The sequence below is a fragment of the Penicillium rubens genome (assembly GCF_028828025.1).
Source record: "Penicillium rubens strain IBT 27055 chromosome Unknown utg000003l_segment0_segment0, whole genome shotgun sequence".
Classification (NCBI taxonomy): domain Eukaryota; kingdom Fungi; phylum Ascomycota; class Eurotiomycetes; order Eurotiales; family Aspergillaceae; genus Penicillium; species Penicillium rubens.
This window is the reverse complement of record NW_026890601.1, coordinates 7,415,771-7,434,523: the sequence shown is the minus strand read 5'-3', so window position 1 is coordinate 7,434,523 and position 18,753 is coordinate 7,415,771. Positions and strand designations below refer to the sequence as shown.

The 18,753-nt window shown below is 49.1% G+C and overlaps 10 protein-coding genes across 10 annotated transcripts; 4 read left to right on the top strand and 6 right to left on the bottom strand.

Moving 5' to 3' along the window:
- Nucleotides 1-186: 186 nt before the first annotated feature.
- Nucleotides 187-1,137, bottom strand: N7525_009078 (chromatin modification-related protein EAF6/MEAF6; the record flags this gene model as incomplete). The annotated part of the gene is made up of 3 exons (XM_002563156.1): nucleotides 187-453; nucleotides 551-775; nucleotides 940-1,137. 3 exons carry the CDS (start codon nucleotides 1,135-1,137, stop codon nucleotides 187-189), a joined length of 690 nt encoding a protein of 229 aa, XP_002563202.1.
- A 345-nt stretch (nucleotides 1,138-1,482) lies between these two features.
- Nucleotides 1,483-2,332, top strand: N7525_009077 (low-affinity Cu transporter; the record flags this gene model as incomplete). Its single annotated transcript, XM_002563155.1, has 4 exons — nucleotides 1,483-1,566; nucleotides 1,628-1,829; nucleotides 1,981-2,158; nucleotides 2,215-2,332. The coding sequence occupies 4 exons, from the start codon at nucleotides 1,483-1,485 to the stop codon at nucleotides 2,330-2,332; spliced, it is 582 nt and encodes a 193-aa protein (XP_002563201.1).
- Nucleotides 2,333-2,536: 204 nt separating this feature from the next.
- N7525_009076 (putative F-box and JmjC domain protein) lies at nucleotides 2,537-4,121 on the bottom strand (the record flags this gene model as incomplete). Its single annotated transcript, XM_002563154.1, has 2 exons — nucleotides 2,537-3,728; nucleotides 3,841-4,121. 2 exons carry the CDS (start codon nucleotides 4,119-4,121, stop codon nucleotides 2,537-2,539), a joined length of 1,473 nt encoding a protein of 490 aa, XP_002563200.1.
- Nucleotides 4,122-4,639: 518 nt separating this feature from the next.
- On the top strand, nucleotides 4,640-6,175 carry tif1 (putative eukaryotic translation initiation factor 4; the record flags this gene model as incomplete). Its single annotated transcript, XM_002563153.1, has 5 exons — nucleotides 4,640-4,673; nucleotides 4,837-4,911; nucleotides 4,976-5,044; nucleotides 5,105-5,463; nucleotides 5,522-6,175. The coding sequence occupies 5 exons, from the start codon at nucleotides 4,640-4,642 to the stop codon at nucleotides 6,173-6,175; spliced, it is 1,191 nt and encodes a 396-aa protein (XP_002563199.1).
- Nucleotides 6,176-7,914: 1,739 nt separating this feature from the next.
- On the top strand, nucleotides 7,915-8,993 carry N7525_009074 (fumarylacetoacetate hydrolase family protein; the record flags this gene model as incomplete). Its single annotated transcript, XM_002563151.2, has 3 exons — nucleotides 7,915-8,132; nucleotides 8,235-8,446; nucleotides 8,566-8,993. The coding sequence occupies 3 exons, from the start codon at nucleotides 7,915-7,917 to the stop codon at nucleotides 8,991-8,993; spliced, it is 858 nt and encodes a 285-aa protein (XP_002563197.2).
- A 304-nt stretch (nucleotides 8,994-9,297) lies between these two features.
- Nucleotides 9,298-9,715, top strand: N7525_009073 (uncharacterized protein; the record flags this gene model as incomplete). Its single annotated transcript, XM_002563150.1, has 2 exons — nucleotides 9,298-9,345; nucleotides 9,470-9,715. 2 exons carry the CDS (start codon nucleotides 9,298-9,300, stop codon nucleotides 9,713-9,715), a joined length of 294 nt encoding a protein of 97 aa, XP_002563196.1.
- A 243-nt stretch (nucleotides 9,716-9,958) lies between these two features.
- On the bottom strand, nucleotides 9,959-11,492 carry N7525_009072 (glycosyltransferase family 1 protein; the record flags this gene model as incomplete). Its single annotated transcript, XM_002563149.1, has 3 exons — nucleotides 9,959-10,235; nucleotides 10,288-10,905; nucleotides 10,960-11,492. 3 exons carry the CDS (start codon nucleotides 11,490-11,492, stop codon nucleotides 9,959-9,961), a joined length of 1,428 nt encoding a protein of 475 aa, XP_002563195.1.
- A 373-nt stretch (nucleotides 11,493-11,865) lies between these two features.
- N7525_009071 (putative MFS transporter) lies at nucleotides 11,866-13,579 on the bottom strand (the record flags this gene model as incomplete). Its single annotated transcript, XM_002563148.2, has 2 exons — nucleotides 11,866-13,261; nucleotides 13,335-13,579. The coding sequence occupies 2 exons, from the start codon at nucleotides 13,577-13,579 to the stop codon at nucleotides 11,866-11,868; spliced, it is 1,641 nt and encodes a 546-aa protein (XP_002563194.2).
- Nucleotides 13,580-14,232: 653 nt separating this feature from the next.
- N7525_009070 (cytochrome P450) lies at nucleotides 14,233-15,693 on the bottom strand (the record flags this gene model as incomplete). The annotated part of the gene is made up of 5 exons (XM_002563147.2): nucleotides 14,233-14,623; nucleotides 14,689-14,960; nucleotides 15,009-15,256; nucleotides 15,314-15,465; nucleotides 15,527-15,693. The coding sequence occupies 5 exons, from the start codon at nucleotides 15,691-15,693 to the stop codon at nucleotides 14,233-14,235; spliced, it is 1,230 nt and encodes a 409-aa protein (XP_002563193.2).
- Nucleotides 15,694-16,623: 930 nt separating this feature from the next.
- N7525_009069 (FAD-dependent oxidoreductase) lies at nucleotides 16,624-17,741 on the bottom strand (the record flags this gene model as incomplete). The annotated part of the gene is made up of 3 exons (XM_002563146.2): nucleotides 16,624-17,373; nucleotides 17,440-17,551; nucleotides 17,608-17,741. The coding sequence occupies 3 exons, from the start codon at nucleotides 17,739-17,741 to the stop codon at nucleotides 16,624-16,626; spliced, it is 996 nt and encodes a 331-aa protein (XP_002563192.2).
- Between the last annotated feature and the right edge of the window lie 1,012 nt (nucleotides 17,742-18,753).

Below are 18,753 nucleotides of genomic sequence, written 5' to 3'. Positions count from 1 at the left end.
TCGTGATTTACATGATATCGCATCGTAGGTGTAATAAGACAGAAATCCCCATTCCCGTTTCCCGCGCCTGCAACACGACTCCTCCCAGGAGCCATGCGAAAAGACAAACCAACCAACTCCGAACTCGAGAAAAAGTCAAGCAGATGCAAGACGGGCGCAGAATATAAAGACTGGATCTCTCAATACTCAATCTCTCCCATAGCTGATCTTCAACCGCTTAACGGAAGGCTTGTCCTCGTCGGACAAATCCTCAGTCTGATTCTTGCCCTTCGTATTCTTCGATCCGCCAGCCGCCTTCTTCTTGTTTTTTGACGAACCACTCGCGCTCTTCATCCCACTGCCAGAAACTGAAAGCGGGTCAATCTTCATAGACATGCCATTCCCGCCAGTCGTAGACGTCGGCGTTGCGGCGTGGGAAGGCGTTGTTTGTGCAGAGGAGGGACCTGGGGAATCCTGCAGACACAACGATGACCGTTAGTTCCCGCTCAAACCAAAAACACCATACTCAGCTTCCAAGATGAGTAGCTCTTGTTCGGGCCGTTCTACATACCAGCATGTAACTCGCCGAACTCTGCGAGAAAACTCGATCCGAATCCGTCACCTGCGCCTTTCGCCTCCCGGCCATGCTACCGCCCAGACCCAGTCCTGCGGCGCCGAGACTCGACCCATTCGCAGAGCCTTTGATGTAATTGTCGAAGCCCTTGATGATATTTCCAGCGGTGGTTTCTTCCAGGTATGATTGTTCGAAGCGGAAGATTTGGTCTTCGAGTTGAGCCTGGGGGAAGGTGTTAGCAATACATCAGGGTAGAACGATTTACGCCTCCAAGGACACGATATTGCGATAATGAGAGATTGGAGAATATTCGCGCAGCGAGAGAACAATCTTGCAGAGGTAACAACGTCCAATTCCTGGGGACGAGAACGCGAGATTGCACTCACCATGCTCTTATCCATTAATCGCTTTTTCTGTAGTGTGTCCCTCAGCTCGCGGCGCAGTTTCTCGTAGTATGGTAGTCCGCGACTTGCGGCATTCTGGTCTACAGGCGCATTCGGTGTCCCTGCTGTTGCGCCGGCTGTGGGCGCCGCAGCTCCGGTTGTCGCGGGCGCGGGTGTTGGAGCCGGCGCTGTGTCTGCCATTTTTGGTGGAGTTGAACGCAATGGAAAGTATATTTGTTTTATGCCGAAGGGATGTGTTCCATGCGCGTAATGGGTGGAATGGAGTTGAGATTGAGAAGGTATGTCAGTGCGTAGTCAATGACCGCGTTTGGGTTCGGGAGAGTTATAGCTGGAGATCTTTGGAGGTCTTATCAATGTTTGTCTTGTTTGCATTCCCCTCTCTTGGTCGTCAGATCAGGTGCTTTGCTTTGTTGTCTCTCCTCGTGCTACCTGCAATCTTACGAGTATATCGTCGTTTGCTTATATCTTGAGACGGAAAAGGTCTCTTGTTACTACTTTCGAATATTAATTCTACTACTATTCAATATGGACCACTCGATGCATATGGGCATGGGTCATGGTGATATGGGCCATGGTGATATGGATATGGGTGGGAAATGCAATATGAATGTGAGATATACCCTTCACATTTGCTTTGATCTCATGCTAATCTCGAATATCTGAATTGTAGATGCTGTTCACCTGGTCCTCCGAGAATTTGTGCATTATCTTCCGCAGCTGGCGTATCACCGGTCCCTTCTCCTTCCTCGTGTCCCTCATCGCTATCGTTATCCTTACTGCGGGCTACGAGGGAGTACGATCAGCGACTCGGAAATATGAGGCTGCCCATGCACAGCGGTTAAGCGTGTTGAGCACGTCTGCCACTACTGGGGGTAAGTGATTTGCTCTTTCCGCGGGTTAAGGTACAATGTCAAGGATGCTACATTCCCAATAGTTCCTGCTGTGTTCTCGTTTGGTATTGGAGTCATGATAGGGAGATGGTATTCTCAGCAAGCTTCTTATTGATGTCTTGGCTCTCTGCAGACGCTGAGACCGCCGACCCTATCATTGCCAACGGCCTGGCGGATGCAACCCGTAACACTCACCACGAAAGCTCACCACTGCTTGCAGGAAGGGAGAACAGAGCGGCATTGGCACGCAAGGGCAAGTTTGCCCTGGCGGCTCTGTATGCCGTCCAGGTGTTCTATAGCTTCTTCATCATGTAAGTGTCTCCTAGCGACCTCTGACCTAGACATAGCCCGCTGATTTGGTGATTAGGCTTCTTTTCATGACGTATAACGGGCAGGTCATGATTGCGGTTGCAGTGGGCGCATTCGTTGGGTACTTGGTTTTCTCCGAAGGGACGCCAGCCACAAAGACGATCGCGTGTCATTGAAGGTTGGAATCCGGGGCGTTGATGGATTTGCAGACTTAGTGAGAGGCGTAGTATAATGACCAGCATGTCAAATTTTTAAACTGGTTTTGGGATTTGAATTGATGGGTTTGGAAGCCCTGTCCAACGGAGAGAGTGGTCCTGGCTTGTGGTGGCAACCTCAATTGTTTGCGGGTTCCATCGGTCTCTCCATAATGCAGTTATAGTTCATGGAACTTCAACATCGCTCCCATCATCACCAAATCCAAAACTGAATCCACCTCCTTCGGTGTCTTGCCCAGGGGTGTCCTCTGTTTTCCCATGGACAATATCCTCCCACTTGCGCTTCTTGCCTTCGCTCTTTTTCTGCAACTCATTCCAAGCCTGCTCCAACAAGTCGGGATATGCCTCGCGCATACCGCTCATAAACCGTTCACATGGATTAGCCACGTTCTTCCGGAACCCAGACACCTGGTCCGGCTTGTTAGACAAGAAATCCAAGGCAGCGCTAAGATGGCCACGGGGGACAAAGTTCTGCGTAATAGCGATCGAGGGCTCCAGGTTGACGACCAAATGCCACCATCCAGATGGAACGTGTAGAATCTCACCCTCGCCGCAGATCCCTTCCACACAGCCCGGAGTCCGGCGTGCATCGGCATGGAATCCCAGTAACCATTCTGCAATGCTGAGTGGCGAAGTAACCTCGCTCTGGTCATCTGACACAAAGACACCAGGAGGCGAGGGTTGTTTCGCGCCGGACGGGAACATAATCCAATATTTGGGACCGCGTAGCACGGCGTTCCATGCGCTGGTGGCATTGGGGTCTTTGTGGAACTTGCTGCCGGATCGCTCGGGTCCGATAATCAACCACTGATGATCAGGGCGGTCGTCACCGAGCACGGAGAAGAAGTCTTCGGCGAAGCACGCTGGAGGCCAGTATGATGCGTCGAGTGTGGTTTCTGGAGATCCAACGGACAGTCCCATCTTGGAGACGAAGGAGCGGTCGAAGAGGTACAGAGGGCTCTCGTCGGAATTGTCTGCCATGTAGTCGCCGTAAGTGCGCATGGCCCAGTCCACAGCTTCGGCGCGGAACTTGGTCTTCCCGTATCGGGCGAGTAATGACCCGACGGTCCAGTTCTTGTATGCTGGCCAGGCCTTGACAGGTTCGGTCAAGATGAATGGTCGGTCGGTCCAATTTGCTTGGAATTCCTCTGGTGATAGGTCTGGAAGTCGTGCGATCTGGTTCCGCGCCGGGATCTTGGAGACATATGGGTCGAGTGAAATGTGTGCGCAGTTGAATGGCCGGTATAGAGAATCGGAGAATAGCTGAGAACAGTCCACCATGGGCACCTTAGAGGCGGGGATATTGAGATATGTTGACCGCCATGTTCCTCGCCATGTAAAATCTTCTCTTGGGTCACTGCAACCAGGTTTAGTATGGATATCATTTGTAGTCATTTGGACATTATTATATTATGGAGATGTGTAGGGCTCAGGACCAAAACATGATTTGGATCTACATAATTCCTTACCGAACAAACAGCGCCTTCCACAGTTCTTCAGCCCGGGTAAATGCATAGAAGGCCTTGCATGTCCGCCCGATGCTCAACAGGCTTGGCCCATCGAAGCCCTCCAACAACAACAAGATTAGTTCATCTGGCAGGTGCTGAAAAGTCCCTATGGCGCTTCGAAGACTCCAGGTAGCCAATAAAGCATTCCCACTTGGTTTGACACCTAATGGGTGAGAGGGAATGGCCTCCCTTATAATCTCTGCATCGTGTGGATGACTCGGCAACGATGTGATGTCAGGCATGATCTGAGGCTTAGGGCTTCCAAGATTGGGTTAGTGGCGACCCCAACAGAAAGATAGTTCACCAAATCAATGGGAACCAGAGAAAGTGAATTGACAGAATGAATGAGAGTGAATAGAGCAACAATATCCAGGAAACCAATCCCCGAAAAAGATTCCAATAGAATGCATCAGATGGGTTTCAAGTGCATGTCGCCCACTCTGAACTCGCTTGGGCTTGGCCACACTCCCAACAGGGAAAGCGGTGGGATAATGCCCCGTAAAAAAAAAAAAAAAGCGTAGCAAATGGCGCCGCGGTTGTGGCCATTCGATTTTTTCGCTTTTCTTCTCTTTCTCCTCCCACCCCATTTGTGAATTTCACATCCCACTTTGCAACCCCTTTCCTAGTATCCTATAAAAAGACTCTTTCATAAGGAGTCTCAGGTACTAGAAGTCAACTTTCTCACAGCGACCTACACAAGTTCGCTAAATCTACCCCACATCGATCACTGCCTGTGATCATTTCTATCAAAACCGCAAATATGGCTGACAAGGGTCTTGAGGATCTCGCCGAGGGTATGTGCTAAATCCCTATTACTTTCGAAAAAAATAAAAAAACTCGTTCCTTTTACTTTGCTTTCGCTGGAAATCGCAACCGCGATCGCATTTAATATCGGGTGGCGTCAGATATGGAAGGCGCTGTGAAGATGGAGGCTAATATTTCATTTTTCATTAACAGGGCAGATCGAGTCTAACTACGATGAGGTCACCGACTCCTTCGACTCTATGGACTTGAAGCCCGAGCTGCTTCGCGGTAAGTACCCCTTCGCCTTATCAGGTGGGGTTGAAAAAAAAAATTACTGACGGTGGGATTCCAGGTGTCTACGCTTACGGTTTCGAGCGCCCCTCCGCTATCCAGCAGCGTGCCATCATGCCCATCATCAAGGGTGAGTTTTGTTCCGTTCCGAGTACCATTTTTGAAATTTGCGCCTAACCTCTGAGGTCAGGCAACGATGTTATCGCCCAGGCTCAGTCCGGTACCGGTAAGACCGCTACCTTCTCCATCTCCGCCCTGCAGAAGATCGACCCCGAGGTCAAGGCCTGCCAGGCTCTGATCCTTGCTCCCACCCGTGAGTTGGCTCAGCAGATCCAGAAGGTCGTTGTTGCCATCGGTGACTTCATGTCCCTCGACTGCCACGCCTGTATCGGTGGTACCAACGTCCGTGAGGACATGAACGCCCTCCGTGCCGGTCCCCAGGTCGTTGTCGGTACCCCCGGCCGTGTCCACGACATGATCCAGCGCCGTGTTCTCTCCACCACCGCCATGAAGCTCTTCATCCTCGACGAGGCCGATGAGATGCTGTCGGTAAGTAACTGTAATTGATATACATGCGTATCAACCGGTTCTAACTCTTTTTTTATAGCGTGGTTTCACCGAGCAGATTTACGACATCTTCCAGCTGCTTCCCCAGTCTACCCAGGTTACCCTGCTCTCCGCCACCATGCCCCAGGATGTGCTCGAGGTCACCACCAAGTTCATGCGCGACCCCGTCCGTATCCTTGTCAAGAAGCAGGAACTTACCCTTGAGGGTATTAAGCAGTTCTACATTGCTGTTGAGAAGGAGGAGTGGAAGCTCGACACCCTCTCCGATCTCTACGAGACCGTCACCATTACCCAAGCTGTCATCTTCTGCAACACCCGCCGAAAGGTCGACTGGCTCACCGACAAGCTCACTGCCCGTGATTTCACCGTCTCCGCCATGCACGGTGACATGGAGCAGGGCCAGCGTGATGTTATCATGAAGGAGTTCCGTTCCGGTTCTTCCCGTGTCCTGATCGCCACTGACCTTCTGGCCCGTGGTATCGATGTCCAGCAGGTTTCCCTGGTCATCAACTACGATCTCCCCGCCAACCGTGAGAACTACATTCACCGTATCGGTCGTGGTGGTCGTTTCGGTCGTAAGGGTGTTGCCATTAACTTCGTCACCGCTGACGACGTTCGCATGCTCCGCGAGATCGAGCAATTCTACTCCACCCAGGTTGAGGAGATGCCCATGAACGTGGCTGACCTTATCTAAACACCCTAACTCTTGACGTCTTGATGCGGTTTACGATCGCAGAATCTGCGTTAAAAGTGGCTTTCTGCGTTTCCGCCTGCATTGTGCCGGGAGAGTGAGTGAACGGGGCTATGCTTCCGCATATTGAGTCGACAAGTCGACGCCCCGGGTGCTTTCCTTGGCCTTTGCTATGGTTCCTATGTCTTGCACCAACGGAGATGAGACATGTTTGCGTTCACCTCTTGCTGCTCCGTTTTCTCTTATTTCTTTTTTTATGCATTTCCCTCTGTTTTCCCTTGTCTGTATCTAGCTCGCTCTTGTTGGTTAAGGATGCTGCCTCTTCTCGTACTTAATCAATAGACCGGGCCAAAATGTGACTTGTTCCTCAGGGCGTCGTCCTTGAAATGATATTTAAATTCGTATTCTGTTCAATGAATAGATGTGCCTAGTCATCAATTTCTCCCAATCTGTTCGATAATTGTCCAACTGTCCAACTTAAGTTGGTATTACTCTTTGCTCTGGCAGGTGTGGCAAGGCTAGAGGGGCACACAAGCAATTAGTGTCCCTATGACAGCTGTCGAGCCTCCACAGCTGTTGAGCCTCCGTCTTGAAGCCTGGGGATTGTCCTTCAGCCGAGGCACCCAGACTTTCACGATTTGGAGAATGAAACCCTAGTTTCTGAGCCTTCTCAAACTCATATACTCCCATAAAACAGAACTCTACCCTTGGGAACTCCACCCTTCGCCACGACCAAGAGCCGCACCCAACCTTGCGAAAAAGAAACCAAGGGGTCGCCATCCAGGCCTCGTCTGGACTAAGCAGCTGGTTAGTTACAGCCCATATATCATATTAGGAAGCCTTCCTTCATCAAAGCTCGCATGGCTTAGTGGTAAAGCGCATGACTAGTAATCATGAGATCCTCGGTTCGACTCCGAGTGTGAGCATTTTTGTTCCTTTTTGCCCTCCAGGTCTATTCCTGGATTATCTTTTTGCACTCACAGTGCTTACAATCGTGCATTGCACAATTGAAAATCTGTATTCATAATACCGAAGGCTATGTCTGTCTTAGGAGGAGCCGGCAATTTCCTCATGGTTTCGAGGACCGGTATACCTACTAGGCTGTTTCGCTTTTTGCCACATGTTACCATGTCTATCCAGATGAAGTCACCACCTTAAATGGGTCTAAGGCCTGCCTGCCTACATGCCGAACCTTCCGATGCTATCTCATTGAGGAATTTATGAATTGTCCCGAGACTCCTAGGTACAGTTGGTGAAGTATTAGCCGACTAGTAGGTCCTCTTAGGCTACGCGTTAGAACAAGCTAGAAAGAAAATTATAAGAAAAACCAATCGACTCTGGGTTTCATGCATTTTCAGTGCCTTGACCGACTCTATCTCTGTGGCTTTATTTGTCTTCAATGTTCTATTGGTATCGAATTGCTCGGAGCATGTTCCGATGCTCGGGCGAGCAAGCCGATGGTGACTTGATAGGAAAACTGTTGATACATCAATTCCCGAATAACAAAAACTGTAAATCGGCAGACGTAATATTCGGACTTGCTGCGAATAATAAACCATTGGGTTCGAAGTCAGAAGTACACAGTTTCTTGATCAAACAGATGTAATGTATACCGCAAGCCATGCATATATATAGTGGTGGAGGCTGACTCTAAATGATTACCATTGGGTTTGTCTAGTATCAAACATTAAACACGTCCATGGATAGATACGTATCTTCTTCTAGTTATATCTCCCTAATTCATGTTAGTTAAAGAGTGGATAAAGATAAAAGCGCAGAAACCCACGACCGTTCTGGAGTTCTCCGCATCTTTCGGAGAACACCCGACCCTCCGACCCTCCCCCCACGACTTCTTTCCTCAATTCCTCTTCTTTGTCAATCGCATAGCTTCAATTCCCTCAAAAATGGCTTCAATCCGCGCCAATTGCCGCAAGATTATGTGTGTCGGCCGTAACTATGCGTGAGTCTCTTGTCTCCCCGCGTCTTGTTCCCTCGGGACTTCCGACAGCGGCGTCGCTTTCTCTCCCTCGGCCACAATTGCTAACAGCACGGATTGACTCAGCGACCACATTACCGAGCTCAACAACACAGCACCTAAGCAGCCCTTCTTCTTCCTCAAGCCCCCTTCATCCATCCTCCTCCCCGGTTCCGGTCCCGTCCTCCGCCCCAAGGGCGTCAGCCTACACTACGAGGTCGAACTGGGTCTGGTGATCGGCAAGACCCTGCGCGATCTCGATCCCAACGATGAGAAGGCCGCACTGGACGCGATTCACAGTGAGTACAACATGCCACACCGAGTCTGAGGCATACTGCATTGTCACAGCACAGCGGTGGACCAAGGACAAGGCGCAAGCAGGATGTCGCTAATAAACAAATCCATCGTTGCTAAACAGGCTACATCCTCGCCATTGATATGACAGCCCGCAACGTACAAGACGAGGCAAAGAAGAAGGGCCTCCCGTGGTCCATCGCCAAGGGCTTCGATACCTTCCTCCCCATCTCGCAGCAGATCGCCAAGTCGCGCATCCCCAACCCGCACGATGCATTCCTGCGCCTGCGTGTTGGACAGACTGAGCGTCAAGCTGACTCTACTAGTCTGATGCTGTACCGCATTCCGCAGCAGCTGGCGCAAATCTCGCGCGTGATGACGCTGGAGGAGGGTGATATTGTTCTTACGGGTACGCCCAAGGGTGTTGGACAGGTTAAAGCGGGTGATGTTATGAGGGCGTCGATTGAGGTTGATGGGAAGGAGATCGAAGAGGGACGGATTGATGTTGAGGTGCAGGACCGCGAGGGGCGGTATGAGTTTAAGGAGACTTGATTTGTCTTTTGGGGTATATTTTGACTATAAAGACGAGAAGTATATATGGTGAAATGATCATTTGGCGTCTGATCCAGTGGTATCCTTCTATGATCTACTATACTGAGAATACATTCAGAAAACAAACAAAGATACGAGATATATATTACTTAAACAATCGAGAATATCAACACCAACACGAATATTTACCGGGACTGTGGAAAGGGAAAGTCTGCAAAAGCCGTGTTCCCCGCCAAGACATTGCAATGTTTGGCTCCGACCTCCACCAAAATGCTTCATTCAACTTAAACATCACTAGGTCAACATGCAAGTCGCAGAGATCCTCTCCGACATAAATTCGCTCCGCGTCTGCGTAAGTATCACGCTTCCTCCAGAATACTGCCCCACTACGATAAACGCGCCCAAGCCGCGTCTTCGACAAGGGACAGTACCCCACCAGACAACATGGCAATGGCAATGCTAACAACATGACACAGGGCCATAACGAGGCGCTGGCACTGGTAAATGTGCACAAAAGCATCAGCCCAGATTCAACCGAGTCCGGTGGCGCATTGGCAGATAAGAGCCCGGCAGATGACAAGGCTGACCTTCGTCGTGCAAAGGAACTAGTTGAACTGCACTATGAGGTGAAAGCGAGACATGTCGACGGAACTGTTGATGAAGAGCTGAGTCAAGCTCGGAGAGATGTCCGGCGCGTTTTGGCAGAGTTGTCGACTGTCTGATCACAGTCGCGGGAATGTTCTTTTTGGATATGGATACGGGCGTTGAGGATCGCGGTTGCTTTTTTTCCTTTCTCACTTCCTTCATTTACGAATTATATGACCGAGCGCATGGATATCGGTTCACTAGTTTGGCCCAAATATCTTACTGGATTCCTGTCGACTTGGTCTTTATGGCATTGTGCCACACGCCTGAGCCCCCGGGAAGGAAACCGTGAAGCCCACGACTCGATGAATTCATTGCATCTACAAACTCTTAAAACCCTTCTGGGCGTACTGTACGATCTGATCATGAGCAACTACGCGTCCTTCCGTCGTCTTGCACAGATCTCCAATGGCCCTGGCCCGTCTCTGAATCTCTTTATCCTTTAGTACACGAAGCAGAGCCAAAGACAGCTCCAATCCGTTTATCTTCGGTGCTACATTGCGACTTCCATGTAGTCCAATGCCTAGCCACTCTACTCGGACCGGACAATCGTATGTGTCGAACCACTGGGGCAGAATGACCTGCGGAACACCAGCCCTGGCAAGAGCCATCAGCACCCTCCATCGACGTGTGACACAAGAAAACTCACTTGCACGCCTCGAAAAACGAATTGCCTCCTCCATGGTGGACATATGCAACTATATTACCACCTTCCAAAACTGATATAATCTCTGGCTTGATCCATGGGAAAGTCCTCACTTTATCAGAGTTGACAAGAGGCTCCAGAATATCCTTGACAGTCGGTGAGCTTTTCCAGTCATATGCGAGCTTCCAGAGGACCTTCATATTAGGGAACTCGCGCAAAACAGCCTGGATGGCCACCGTCATCTCCATTGCATCATTTTCCGGAGCTTGAACATGTGACCCAAGACATATCAGAATCGTTGGCTCCTTCAACCATGAATCCAGTGCCGGATCGATATCTGCAAGCGACGAATATGTGCGGAGTATCGGACCGCAGCTGACCACATTATCCGGGACATATAACGGAAAATCCATCTCTGGGAATGCAGGCGAGAGATGCAGACGGTCTTCGCAGTAAGGCGCGACGTGGGGAAAAGCCGTCCGGATACCTGCTTTCTTCCGAATATCCAGAAGACCGCGCATGGGTCTGCCCAAGTGAACAATAAACACAAAACAAAATACCATGTATATATTTGCAAGGATCAGTCTCCATGGCAGGGGATATGGATATCCTGAACCGGTGCTGAATATGGAAAGTCAGCGACAACCTCGAACTCGCGCGGGATGAATCCCTCACATGGGGTATTTCCACAACATGCCAGCTTTGGGCTGGACGGTGGCGACCACATCTTTCAAAGTCACAGGCCAGAGTATCACGATTCGCGCGTCGACACTGCGAGCGGCATCTAGTCCTAGATGCAAGATTGGATCCGCGACCACGACGACGGGACGGATATCTTTCAAGATCTCCAGACAGCTTTGGTAGGATTGAATATATTCGTCAGGCGTCCAGCCCAGGACGCAGTTGTTCAATATGTCACATGCCTTGCGCGTTCCGGCAAGTCCTGGCGGATGACATATTGTACCCGATGTTGTACGTGCCACGATCTCGGCCACTGACAGGCCTGCAATTGGATGGAAGTGGATAACTTGGTCGTACTCCGCATGGTCGTTTATCGCTTGCACGCGAGTCGATAATTGCTTGAAGGAGGCGATGTGGACTTCGAACTCGCCGCGGTGTAGAAATTCCTCGGCCACTGCGAGTGCGACGTTGGACTGTCCGTGTTCTGGGCTTGTGAGGAAGAGGATATTCTGTTTTGTAGGTGACATGGTGTTCTATTTTTCGTCCAGGCTTTTCTTGTGTCTAAATCAGATAGGTTGTTCCTGGTCACGGATTTTATTTAAGTGTCCGAACACGCTTCCCATCATTATATGATTGCGTTGTCGCATTCCACGAATACTAGCCGATGTATGGTTACTCAGGGATGATTGAAGTGAGCAAAAGGAGGTATTAATGCCCTGGGCTCTTTGATTTTGATTTGAAAGGCAAGGTAGTAGCCGATTGTCATAAAAGCCCCGGATTCAATCGTTAAGCTTTATAGAACTGGCCTGTGTACCATTAGCCATTCTTAAAGTGGTGGTAATATATACTCCTATAGTGACGGCAACATGCAGCTCGGACAAATAAGAGAAAATGAATGAATTAACGGCGTATATTTAGTTTTCGACCTAAGTATCCAAGTTTCCGCAGGCAGCCAAAAGCGACAGCCAAGCCGACCAAGCTCAGTAAGAACAAGAACCAGAATGCAGTCCGATATCCGATCATCCATATCTCAGGAGATTCGAGCAAAGAAGTCCTCTGGTCGGGGGTTTGAAGTAGCTGTGTGCTGACATCATTTGAAATAAGTGCAGTCAGTGCTATGCCGACAGAGGCCCCAATCAGTGCCACAGTGCATAGCACTCCCATTGCAAGCCCTTGAGTCTCCGAAGGAAAAGACCCAGCGACTATCATTGTGGCGATTGGGATGACTGAATTTGATGCCGCCGAGTTTAATAAAACGGCGGGCATTGCACATTCCCAGTAAGGACGAACTGGGTCTAATATAGCCATCAAGAGTGGGGAGAGACTAGAGAGAGCTATTGCAATGATGAGGATTTGGTTGGCTTCAACACGGGATAAGAAATGTCCAGTGAGCCTACTACTCAGCGCGCCGGTAATTGGGATTGCCAGATATTGCCAAGATGATTGTTGAACCGAGAGGGCTTGTGCTCGTTGGAATACGAAGATCATAAGCTGCGAAGTAGAGTGAGAAGACGCGTAGACGAAGAAAATAACCAGACCAATGGAAACAAAATGGCGGTTTGTCCAAAGGGAATTTTGGATGCGCTGTGTCGTGTCTCTTTCACAACAATCCTGCCAGAATAGGAAAGCAACCAGGAGGACCCAACCAAGAGCAAGAGGAACGAAGAGGCCCGATTTGCCAATATTTGCCACGTTGTTTGTGATGACACTAGTTGTCATTTGATCAGCGTTCGAAAATATAGACCGTCGTTGAGATGGGGATACGTACGCCAATGCAGAGAATAGGAGCACCATCAATGTACCAGCGAGTAGAGTTCCAGACCAGTCGATATCTTCAACCAGTTCTGCCCATGGTATATATGTTGGGTCTTGCGCTTGACGGGGAATCGTCCAAATTGAAAGGAGAAAGCCAAATAGGCTCAAGATTGCGGCACAATGAAAGCCCCATCGCCAACCAGCAGTTTCTGAGAGTACCCCACTAAGGACGATACCCACCCCAGAGCCAATATACTGACTTGCACTTGTACAGGAAAATGCCAAATTGCGTAACTTCCCAAATGGAAGATTCTCCCTGTGAACGCTCATTGCAGAAACGAAACACATTGGGTAAGCCATCCCGGAGACAAATCTGACAGCAATAAATTGCGCCCCAGTCTGGGCCAGTCCGCTAGCCAGATGACAAACAGTCTGTAGAAAGCATCCGGACAGAAATACTCTCCTACTGCCTAGGACGTCTGCTAAAGATCCGGCCAGCAGGAATGTGCAGCCTTGAGCAAGATAGTACATTGACATTGGCCTGTCGGATGGTGAGCCTTTTGCATTTTCTGTGTAACCAGATGGAAAACTGGCGCACTGGAGATGTCTCTCACCATAATTCAACCCCGGGGTCCAAACCGAATTCGGATGAAAATTGGGTGATGTTGAGGGTGACTAGGCCGTTGACTGCACTGGAGATAAATAATACCGACGCAGTGCAGGTTATGATGGAAAGTCCATGTTGCGGGTTGGTTGAGTGGGTGGGAGGGGACCCGAGAAGCGGCTGATCTTCAGGGACCTGACGGAGATCATCTTCTAAACATTCATATTCCGACAGATCAAGTCTACCTTTCTGCATCATTGAATGGGAAGTGTTTCTAACATTTCTAACATGGTGAAAGGGACCAAATGCGAAAGAAAAATAAACACTGAAGTCGAGCTGAAAGTATTGGAAGTTCAATCACATGGCCCACTCAGCCCCTTACCTGGGCTTGTCATCTCATTGGACGGCTTTGTTTGCATTTCTCTGGTCATTTTTCAGTTTTCATTTGTGTTTCTCTGTCTTTTTTGTGGTATTTTTCACTATCCTTTGTACTTTACAATATATATCCAATGTTCGCAGAGCTGTCCAGCATACTCAGCACTCGTGGTTTAAGAGTCACCCAGGAGTTCTCATAGGCTCGTGCTACCTGTATTTTCTAACTTGCTTGCTAGTTTTACAAAGGGAACTTGAACCTACCACGAGACTTGTTGGAATCACCAATGCTTCACAGACACATCCGGGGTTTCTAAACATAAAGGACATTGATCGTCTGCTCACAACCATAAGTCCTAACACTCGACGAGAACCCCAAGATATAATATTAATTCGCTATTATAAGGAAGATCACAGCGAAAGAGGTGACATCCCAATTCTCAAATCAAGGAGCCCGAGATAGTCGATAGGAAAACGCCCTATATCAAACAGGCAGCCAGCAAGGCCATTATGCGGTCCTCAAATGAAGATATTGATCAGATGCCTTCCAGATCTGGTGCATTGCTCGCCTCCCATGGATATTTCTTCTCTACTGAACGGATGACGGATTCATGAGCCGCACTGCGAGGTTCGATGTGGAGCTTCCAGGGCACCGGATGACTGATGACCCCAGGCTGGAATTCTGGTTGGACATCAACTTCCTTCCCATCCTTAACGGCTTTCCTTATATTAAAGACAGCAAGCGATTGCGCTGCGCTCAAATACAATGTAGTATCTGCCAAGATGCGCGCCGGACAGATGCGACGCCCAAACCCAAAGACAAGGTCATGAGGATCAAACTCGGGCTCACGTCCATCAATCCCCAGAAAGCGCTCTGGTTTGAATACCATAGGATCATGATAAACGGTAGGATCATGCGTCATAGCCCTTTGATAGGTGTCAGTAGAGCTTGCTAAATGTGCGTCAGAACATTAGTTGGGACCCGGACTCACCAGATGTTAGGTAGAATCAACGAGCCCTTTGGAATAAAGTATTCTCCCCAGGTATCATCTTCACTCGACGCATGGGGAATACCCATAGGTCCGACCGGATGCCATCGCAGAACCTCTTTCACCACAGCGTCGGTATACGGCAAGCGAGAGCGATCGGCGACTGTTGGAAGCTGACAGGGCCCCAAAACCCGATCGATCTCATCTTGAGCTTTAATACGGACCTCGGGATGCAGCGTCATCGCAAGGAAAAAGATTTCTATAGCACAAACGGTCTAGAGAAACTTAGTTAAAGACCAGAAAAGGAAGGTCAATGATCTTACGGTATCAGCACCACCTGTGTAAAGTGAGGCAGCGGTCAGTTTGGCAATAAACTCATCTTCCGAACCGGGCGGAGGACACCCTGTTGTTCTAAACAGGTTAGAGAGATAAGACGGCTGGAAGTGACCATGTTCTGTCTGCCGACGTGTGAATGCATATGGCTTTTCCGCGACCGCCATCACATTCTTCCTCCATTCCTGAGCAGTGCGCTTGAAACTTGCTCCGGGAAGCCAGGACGGGACATGTTTTACTGTTTTCCTTTAGTACCACCTCGGTAACTAGTGCAAGACGAAGATAAGAGACATACGGGCTGGAATAATATCAACCAGCCAGGTACCCGGTGTACTAGCCTTTGAAAAATGATCGAGGGCCAGATTTGCAATGTGCACCAACGGATCACGCTTGTGTGATTCGATGGTATACCCGTATGCAATTTTAAGGATGACTGCACCAGCCTCTCTGCGGAAGCATAAGATTCAATGTCTTGGAATTGAATGAGATATTCGGGGTATCTACTCACGTTTGGATGTGCTCTATAAGCTTCGTCTGGTCTTCAAGAACGCGAAACAGAAAACGGTGGGTTTCCATCTCTTGCAGAGGATTAAACTGAGCTGCAGCCGACTCTGATCCAATATATGGGTGCATGGCCTTGCGAGAGGAGCGAAACCGAGGAGAGTATTTTTGCATTGCCAAAAAATGCTCCCATCCTACCCTATGTTGATTATCAGTACGTCAGCGCTGTATCTCAATCCAACGAGCAACAAGCAGGTGTACGGACATTTCAGACGCAAAGACTAGATTCGGCCTCGAAGAGTATTTTAAAGAGCGTTTTACCAGCAGTTCCATTGCTGATTTTGCGTCATTCAATATTACGATGGTTTGTCCCAGCACCGTGATAGAGCTGACCGGCCCTGGAGATTCATTGTCAGCGTGTGTTTTGGGAAAGAAATAGGTCTAAAAGCGAACCGTAAGTCTCTCTGTATTTAAGCCAATGCATCCATTCTTGTGCCCCCGACGGAGGTAGATCGGACATGTTGCCAAGCAATGGCGTTGGCCTTGGGCCCGGTGGCAGCGGGCCAAGAAGCCTCTGCCGGCGCAATAAGGGTTTGGCGACATAGAGGACGAGGGCTCCTAGAAATAAACTAAAAAGAACGGTTAACGACATCGAGTAGGTGAGTAGTGAGGATTACGAGACGAAGATGGGAAAAGAAAAAAGTAATCACACAATATGACGCCTGCTAATTCCAATTTAGTGCTTTGCACTCCTCGCTAGCCCGCGAAAAAGAAAAGTAGGCTGCATATGAATAAGTCCGTGCTGAGTTTCAACGGTCTCTTATTGGCTTTAAATTTACGAGAGTCCCCGCATACGTGTCCCTTCACAACGCCATAACTAGAATGTGCGTGATTTGTAGATCATGACCGTACAGATAAGGATGGCTCCGCTCTTGCTGCTCGGCTAACGGACGAGGGATGTTTTCATTAAGACCAGTTCATAATCAGGGATGATTTTTATCCTGGGAGTCAGGAATCGCCTGCATTTTGGACTTGTTCCCGAGACTTGGCTGGAGGTAAACGATGTAATTCACTACTGCCCTTGCGCCGTAAGTCTAGGTAATCTTATAGTCGACTTTTCAAGATATCCAGGCCTTTGCTCACGGACTCTATTAATTCCCGAACCTTCAAGGCTGCTCCATATCCATAGGTGTATCCCAGGCTGCCGAATCCATATGCGTGGACAACGGTTTCCTCGGTTTCGAGACGATAACCTCCCTTTCTCGCCGGACGGAATGCGACGATGTCCCTGGTCGAACACTTTTCCAAATCCACAGAGTCGAGACGTCTTTTAGAAAGGTTTCTCACCCGGCTAAGGATGTTAGACCGTAAACTCTCGTCTACCCCACGATCTAGATTGCCTTCCTGGCTCACTCCCCCAATGATCGCACCACCAGTATACATCCGGGGGATTATATAGGTGTACTGTGATCCTTGGAGCATAATCAGTTCATCGAAATCGGTTTCCACAAACATAGTTTGCCCACGAACAGCCACCACGTCGTTGTCATTGGCCAATTCTGAAGCGCCTAGCCCCGGTGCATGGACAACCATTCCGCACCCTGTTATATGCTTGGCTTCTTCGATGCCTTTGATTTCTTTTCGAATGAAACGGACACCTCGGCCTTCCAACTCCTTTTTGGTCCACGGGAGAAAGATTGCGGGATTGACAGTCATGGTCTTGAACGTAAACCCCATTTTGACACCATCAGGGAGGTCGTTGGTGGGAATCCGGCGATACTGGGGTACGAGGGATTTGTACCATATAGTGGAATCGTCGTCTCGGTCATCATAGTATTCGGTTGCCTTGATAACCTTTATTTTATATCTGTCAGATTACCTCGTGACTTTATGCCTATCAATAAAGGTACAAGACCTTACCTGAATCCCACTTGTAGGATCCCTATGCGCGAGAGCCCAGAAATATTTGAAGCTTTCGACTTGAAGTAAATGGCCCTTGGTATCTGGATGCGGAAAGATTGCCGCTCCAGCCCTGTACAGCACCAGTCAGAATCTTCTAGTTAGTCCAAAGAGCAACAGGTTTCATACCAAGGGCTCGCCCAGTCTTGGGATTCGTCGCCTGGCAAGTCGCGAGCAATGATGGTCACTCTGTAGCCAGAATCGGTCAAAGTCAGAGCTGATAAGAGGCCAATAACACCAGCACCGATTATTGCCACTTCCATATTTTGTTCGGAGAGTTGCAGTTTCTTGAAAATATGATTCCTGGTTCCGAATATGGCGCGAATGTCAGTTTCCTAGCTGAATTGACTTAAAGAATATATCCTTTTTGTGCGGAACGCCCTTCCTATTGAGAATCGATTGTTAAAATTCGTTATCAGTCCAAGCCTATCAAAAAACTGAAAAATGCCGCTTGCAGTTGACGTATTGCTTTGGTGTGCTGATATGCTGAAGGACGTAAGACGGCAGCTGATTGGAAGGTCCGGAACGACTTGTCCTTCGACTTTTGCGGGGTAAGAGACCACCCGTTGACTACCTGGGTGTCAGTGACACTTCTGTGCTTCCAATATATTTCCACACTTGGGGCTTTAAAAAAGCTTTGCAACATACTTCGCATGGAAATGCCCTTCGCTACCTTCCAACCATTGCTACCCGCCAAGACTGCGCTTTTCTCCAAGGAACGAATTACAGTTTGTATCACGGATCGGCTTGCTGGCTGGTGGTAGCCCAGAACCTTCTTTCCGAGTTTTCTCATGATAAGGGAGACCCTGCTCCAAGTCGAGGACAGCGTAAAACGTTGAATGGATGTGATAAATCCCGATCTCGCCGGATGGCGAATGTTATACGGAGGAATAGGTAAGGAAATAGGGGACCTATTGCATCGCGCTTACAAACTAATACAGCACAGCCTTTACCTAGGTAGTCGCCGCTATGTATCCAAGATTACACGCAAAGGAGATAACCTTGGAAAACGACACGCCGCTGAAAGTCAAATGCCCCGGAATGCGGGGGAAGTGGATTCCTGGTATCGTTGGTTATCGCAGATGAGGGCGCACCTGTGGATTTGGGTATTATCATTGCTATCTGCTCAGCGGATATGCCTGCCTCGCCACGATGGCTTAGTTCATGACGTCCCGGGCCTGCTGATTGGTCTTTCCTATTCTTCTAGCTCTACATAACTCCCAGGTTCCCCCAAGGTCAATTGCCTGTTATTTCAACAAATTCTCTTTACAATCA